The following is a 7,622-nucleotide window of genomic DNA, read 5'->3' on the forward strand; positions in this document are numbered from 1 at the left end:
TTTAATATATAACTAATATTGTTTAAATCCTATAATTCTAGTATATTATGCATTACAGATATGTGCAATTCGTTGGAACATTAAATAATAAATAAATAATATATTTTAAGACTATTTTATGTTTTAAATTTCAACGCTGCTGTACAAAGATAATTATGAATCGTAGTTATAACGATATGTATGAATGCAAAAACCTAACTCATTACAAGATAAATTTGAGATACCACATTAGATCACAACTTTTTATGTTTCTGAACGCTCTAACGGTCAAGACTGTTGTGAAACAAAGTCGAAGAAGTAAGGATGGGATAAAGCTTCCCCGGCTGAAATTCTCTTTGAAGGATCGTATATAAGCATTTTCTGCATTAAAAAGTCATAGTAAGGCATTCTAGTATTCTAAATTGGCAATATTCTTAAATTTTAAGAGGAGGACTTACAGATAATAAATCTAAGCCACATTCATCTAAATTAGGGATGTTATCCGCTAAATTCTTAGGTTTAAATTTAGGAAATCCAGCATTCCAGTAATTAAGCTGTGACACTCCTGGCCATACTTCTTCATTTGGAGTTCCTAATAACCTGGAGAAGTAGATATGGATATTATATACTCATTTCAACAAAATCTATAATATTATATATATCAAAAACTTTTATTTCACTGAATAAATAACTAAACTCACTGGAATATTTCAAGTAATTGAGTCACTTGAGACCTTCCTCTAAATAAAGCTCTCATAAGGCACAGTTCAGCTGCATCATTCCATCACAACAATGGCCATTAAATTTTTTGAACTTTCTTAAAAATCACTCAAAACTGCCATTAAAATTTTTTACTTTTTTAACAAAACTCAAAATGGGCATAATTTTTTTGAAGTTGCTTAACAAAATTCAAAACGAATTTATAAGTAGTAGAAATATGTCATACCAAAAATGCACCCAACAGACCAAATATCAATTGCAAAGGTATATTTACTTTCTCCCAACAGCAATTCAGGAGGCCTATACCAAAGAGTTATCACCTGGAACATACAATTGGAATTTGAGTTAGACTAAGCAAGTCCAAATCTCTAATATCTTTGCATGCCAATCGTATTACAGCATCTCTGAAGGAAACGAATTTGTTAGAAGTCCTTAGGCCCTTACTTCTTCGGTATACGAATCAAACTTATTCCTGAGAACTCGTCCAAGTCCAAAATCTGCAATCTTTAGTACTCCCGGCTCCAGATTCAGTAACAAATTCTGAGGCTTCAAGTCTCTGCAAAATCGAAATTCATAATATCATAAGAAATTTTTATAGTTTTCCTAGAGTTGATATACAAGTTTAGAGTTGCACTGTAAGCAATTTTTCACAAGATGGAAAAATTAAAAGGAGCACAAAAGTGAAACATTAAAAGGAATAATTGATCTCCCTCTCTTAACTTGCGCTGGTCCAGGATAAAAGGAGCTAAGCTGATATAAATGGTATCTAAACACAAGAAAAGTGAGATAATCAACCTGTGGATCACTCCGTGTCTGTGACAATATTCTACTCCCTTAACCAGCTGTTGCATCATATTCTGCAATGCAAACAGATGCATATGCTCAGCAATAAAATGAAAGACTAAACTACATATTTCATATTATTTTCTTTTTTCATTCACCAGCTTTCAAACAAATGGCCTTATATTTCATATTATTTATCCGTCCCCTCCTAATAATTTTCTTTTTTCATTCACCAGCTTTCAAACAAATGGCCTTCACATAGGAATCTTTAGACTTATTTTTAAGAAGATAAATTTTTATTTGAATTGGTTGCAGATTTTTGGAATATTCTAAATAGATATAGATAAAGTCTAATTATTGACCTAGCTATTCTAAGAAGAAACAACCACCTAAAAATGCCTATTGCCATCTGTCATCATCATGACAATTGCTGTCATCATTATTCTAATTGTAGATTTGAAAATATTTAAAAAAAAAAAAAAAAACAATAAAATCAATTTTTTTTACGGGTTCATATCCATCCATTTCTAAAATATTCCCAAAATCCACAATTTCGATCATGTCTGACCATTCTACAGCTGATCTTATAACAATATATTAAATTTAACACTAAAATGGTGTTCTGTGTCTAATAGTAGCGCACCTTTATGATAATTGGATGTACTTGCTTATTGAGGCTGGCACATCTAGCATAGTAGTTCTTAAGATCACAATCCATAAATTCAAACACCAGGTACAGCGAAAGCTTTCGAGCAACATACTGTTCGGTCTCCACGGCCAACAACCTGCAACATATTAAACAAAAAAAGCAAAGCGGAGAGCTCTTTCAGCATTTTAGCCCATCATCTGTTCTAGACTGACACAGCAGAACAGCAGCCATATCAACTGCCCTATGAGAAATGAAAATATATTCGTACTTGACAATGTGTTTACAACGAGAAAGCATCTTGAGATTAGCGATCTCTCTGAGAGAACTCAAGGGAACTCCTTCCTCCATAAAATCTGCACGAGTTTTCTTGATAGCCACAACCTGACCCGTTTCCCTCACTTTGGCCTTGAAGACCTTTCCGTATGTTCCCTGCCCGATTTTCTGTATAAAATCATACTTGTCCATGTCTTCTTTCTGCTCTTTTTACGCAGAAGAAGAGGTCACCAGGAGGGTTGGGAACTTAAACTGAACTCAACTGTCAAAGAGAGGAGAACTCTATTTGTAAATCCACTGCACTTCACAATGTGCATATGATCTGCCTTATTATATTTAGTGAATTCGAAATCGGTGAAACGAAATGAGACGACTGTTGATTTTAACTTGTAATTAGTCCGTATTTTCATTCAGTATAAAATCATAGAAATTCATCTATAGAATCCTTAATTTCCACCCTGGCGATCCTGGTTTGTAACTTTATCAACACCCTAAGGGTTTTGGTGTAAGGGCAAACCTCCACATCGTATCAGAGCTTGGACCCAGGTTTGATTCCCCCAAATTGCATTTGAAAGGACGTGTTGGAAGAATCACCCCACCTCTATAGAATCTGTAATTTCCACCTTAGTATCCTAGTTACTTGTTTGTAACTTTTACCCACACTTGTGAATAATTTGTATTTCCAAATTCCAGTTAAATAATTTGTATTTCTAAATTCAATAATATTAAGTAAGACATTAAGGTGAGACACTAATCTAAGCTATCGGACCAATATAGTGATGTTTTAATTATTATTTCTTATTAAAAGTTTAAGAGTCAAGGTTAATATCAAAATAAAGATATATAAAATAATTATTTTCTTCCTAATATATAAAACGCCAACGCCAAGAGGTGCTCCACACCTTCCTATGGCAATGATGTTGTAAAAATCGTTATCTAAAGTGTTATAGAATCTAATATTCATACCAACATTTCAAAATGAAAACAAACTACGAGGAAACCTTGAAAGTGAGCATTGTTTTCACCAATAGTTATTTCTATGAAACAAATGGTCATAACCAGAAGAATTTCCGCATATTTCTTGGAAACTTAATCTCAACAACGGCCGTTATGACACTTACCGCAACCATCCTCTGAAAGTACAACAGCAAATCGAAGACCGTTTTTCCTTTCACCGACGAGATTTTGTTTGCAATAGGAAGGACGTGAATTAAATGAAATTCTGAGTGGGAGTACAAACTTCTCAGTCCCAAACACATCCATACAAACTTCTCATTTTGCAACACATCAAGTAATTAACAACAAACACATCAAGTAATTAACAACAAATAGACATTTAATGTAAGGTCGCCAAAAAAAGCATTTAATGTAGGGTTGTCGGCATTGCTGATAATCAGCAAGATGAGATTTTTTTTGTACAAGCCCCACTATTATGTTTTCATACTTTGACCTGTCATGAATTAATGTGTTAAAATGTATGTTATGAATTAATGTGTTAAATGTATGTTATGAATTAATATGTTAAAATATATGTTTGAATATATAAGTAGAAAGTTTTTTGTGGAGTGGTAGATGTAAGTGTAAATTTCACTAAGAATTGTAAATCTTACTAAGAACTCTTGTTTACTTAGTAAAGGAGCCGTACAGGTCTAGGTGAGAAAATTGTGGAGTAATTTTTGTGGGATCATGAAAACAAACAATTACTGGTTTTTCTATTACTGGGCAACAACTAGTAGAGTGTAAATCTCCATAAGAACTCTTGTTTTTACTTAGTGAAGGCAGAGGTTTTTACTTAGTGAAGGAGCGGCAAAGGTGAGGTCAAGGTGAGAAAATTGTGGGGTAATTTTTGGTAGGCTCATGAAAGCAAACAATTACTGGGTTGGTTTTATAGCAGCTCAATAAATAGTGGAGTGTAAATCTCCGTAAAAAATTGTGTTTTTGGTTAGTGAAGGAGCCCCAATCTCCATATGAATGTATTTCATGTATTCAAAATTATAATCAAAGAGTAAAAACTAGTCTTTTTATTTAGTGGAGCAATAACTTCCATATGAATGTATTTCATGTATTCAAAATTGTAATCCGAAGTTTTGTTTTGTTGCTCCCATTTCTTTGTTTTACTCTATTTTGTTGTGCATAAAAATTTTGAGTGTTTAACCCTATCTTAGTTGCACAAGTTAAACCCAATCTGTGAAACTAACTGTTTTTATTTAGTAAAGGAGCCGCAACCTCCATATGAATGTATTTCATGTATTCAAAATTGTAATCTGAAGTTTTATTTTATTACTCCCATTTACTTTGTTTTACTCTATTTTGTTGTGCCCTCCCATTTACTTTGTTTTACTCTATTTTGTTGTACATAAAATTTTTGAGTTTTTAACCTTATCTTAGTTAGGCAAGTTAAACCCAATCTATGCAACTAACTATTATCTTGAAACTAAAAATGAAAAGAAACAAAAGATGGAGAAAATCAGCATCAGCATCTCCGTGAACCTAGCTCAACTTGAACATTCATTCACCAAATCATTTTTACATAAATAAGAATAGATCCATTCATTCACCAAATGATTCATACATAAATAAGAATAGAAATCTATTGGGGAAATTAAACAAAGTTTTCAAAAGTTAAAGTAATTTGCCATGTGATAGCGGTGGCCTTCTCTTTCTTTCTTTCTTTTTACATTTTCTGTGCCAAAAGTGGAACACTTTGAACTCTCCTCTTTCTGGGTGGCAAGGTAACATTATTTAAATTAATTAATTAAAATATATATAAATAAATAAATAAAAATAAAATAAATAAATAAGATATAATATAATAAAATAAAATAAGATATATAAATTAATTAATTAATTAATTAAATTATTAATAAGAAAATTATTACTATGACGTTACTATCATAATAATATAATATTATTTATATGTTTTAAATTAACTTTTTACTCAATAACCCATGATAAACATTATAGTACTATTAGTTTTAACAGTTTAATATAATAATTCAAATCTAGCAGTTTCTGGTCTATTATAGCCGTTCACGGTCACACCTAGCGGTTTAGGTGATCTTCTCTCCCTATTTAATATGTAGCCATGATCTGACTCTTCAACTTGTTGTTCTAATGATGAACCACACTAGTTGTGTCACGCCCCCAATTCTTTTTTCCTTAAATTGGGTAGGTGCGGCACCGCCTAAGTAATTAACATTCACCATTGTTATATTACTTTACGAACTACGCCTTAACATTCATCATAAAACATGAATAACATATTAATGTGCGGAAACCATTAATATAATAACCCCATAGAACAGCAAGAGAACAACATCACATGTATAATAATATTTCATTATATGAAGAGTTTTTGTATAATGACCAAGAGCTTTGGCTCGATCAGCGTTTATACCCAAGTCGAGTGCCCACCCATTCAAGAGCACACGGTGGTCTCACCATGACTTACCCAAATTACAACACAAGTTTTCTTTGCCTGAACGGGCAGGCGCACCCGTGCACGACCCACACCAACACAACCCAAAACTTGTTACAAGACTTGGCGGGCGAGCGCCTTAGAACTCCGTCCACCTACACTTGACCGAACTTCAAAACTTGCACAAATCTCCGTGTATCCTCCTTGGCAGGCGGGCGCATTAGCGCTGTGCCTTATTGCAACTATACCCTTATTTTTGCGCCTTTCCCTTGTTCGAACGAAGCCAAGTTTGATGGTAAAAATGCCATCCTTTGTCGTGTGTATATATGTTTCCTCTATGGAGAGCTACGCCCTTGGCCGACTCTCCAATTATGTTTCCAACCGATGCGTCCAAGCAGTCATTCTATGTATTTTGGAAGTCGGCCCGCCCATGGTGCGGGACCGCCCCTCAATCCATCCTCTGTTTGCCACTGCTACCTTGGTCGGCTTGTGGATGAGCTCCTCCTCGACTCGCCCTTATAAACATGAACACCAACATCGCCTATATTATATATGTCGTCCTTGGTCGCCCATGCTTAGCTTTCATGCCTTAGTCAATTTTGTGGAGCAGGTGGAGCGTGCACCCGGTTGGTGTCAACTGCAGGGCGTTACGTCCTCCCCCACTTAAAATCATTGTCGCCCTCGACAATCCCGACTTCCTCAGAAGCTTCCTGTCATACTTCTCAATCTTTTTCTTCCATCTCCAAAGTGAGTCCTCTGATTCCCAGCTTTCTTCCTTCGGTGCATTCTTCCATCTGACAAGAAATTCCGGCTTCAAGTGGCAACCAATCCTTGTAGTTCTGAATCTCAAAATCTTCTCCAACTCTAGTCCTGGCTTGTCCACAATCCCGGCTGGTCCTCTCGGCGGTTCAGCTCTCTCTGGATGATCAACATCAAGTCTGCATCTTTTCAACTGACTCATGTGAAAAACTGGATGCTTCATGTGCATATGGTGCGGAAGCTCCAGCTCATAAGCAACTTCCCCCACTCTCTTCTTCACTCGGAATGGTCCCTCATACTTCTGTGTCAGTTTGCTCGCAGTGCCCTTGGCTGGCTGAAACTGCTCCTCGGTAATCCTGAGAAACACCATATCTCCCATACTGAAGTGCGCAGCCCGTCTTCCTCTATCAGCCCATTTATTCATTCTCCTTGCAGCTTTGTGCAAGCACAACAATGCCAACTCCAAGGTCTCATCCCAAGCCTTCATGAACTTCTTCGCATGAGGAATCGTCAAAAAACCTCCTGTCACTATGGTATGCAGTGCAACCGGCATCTGTCCATTCACCAACTCAAATGGACTATACCCCGTCGCACAACTCTTTTGAATATTGTAGTTGAACTGAGCAATATCCAAGAGTTCAGGCCAATTCTTTTGATCAACTGTCACATAATGTCTCAAGTAGTCCTCCAGCAATGCGTTGATCCTCTCGGTCTGCCCATCTGTCTGTGGATGGTAACTCGAACTCATCAACAATTTTGTCCCAACTAACTTGAAAAATGTGATCCAAAATCTTACTATAAAACGTGGATCTCTATTCGACATGATGCTCAATCGCATCCCCCAATACTTCACTATGTTCCTAAAGAACAACTTCGTAGTCCACTCGTTTCCACAAGGTATCTTTGTTGGAACAAAGACACCATACTTGGAAAAACGATCAACCACGACCATTATCCCATTATACCCCTTAACCTGTGGCAACTGAGTGATGAATTCCATCGAGACACTCATCCATGGTCTCTCAGGAATCTGTAAAGGCT

At 35.8% G+C, this 7,622-nt stretch overlaps 1 protein-coding gene across 1 annotated transcript; it reads right to left on the reverse strand.

The window, feature by feature from the left end:
- Window positions 1-267: 267 nt before the first annotated feature.
- LOC149240609 (cyclin-dependent kinase B2-1-like) lies at window positions 268-2,596 on the reverse strand. Its single transcript, XM_089370236.1, has 8 exons — window positions 2,400-2,596; window positions 2,126-2,267; window positions 1,495-1,556; window positions 1,144-1,255; window positions 926-1,019; window positions 681-750; window positions 438-579; window positions 268-360 (listed from the first exon to the last, which is right to left on the reverse strand). Exons 1-8 carry the CDS (start codon window positions 2,594-2,596, stop codon window positions 268-270), a joined length of 912 nt encoding a protein of 303 aa, XP_089226362.1.
- Window positions 2,597-7,622: the final 5,026 nt, after the last annotated feature.

The sequence above is a fragment of the Pinus tabuliformis genome, chromosome 8 (genome assembly GCF_031772625.1).
Source record: "Pinus tabuliformis cultivar Carrire ecotype Pingquan chromosome 8, CPIR1, whole genome shotgun sequence".
In the NCBI taxonomy this organism is placed as follows: domain Eukaryota; kingdom Viridiplantae; phylum Streptophyta; class Pinopsida; order Pinales; family Pinaceae; genus Pinus; species Pinus tabuliformis.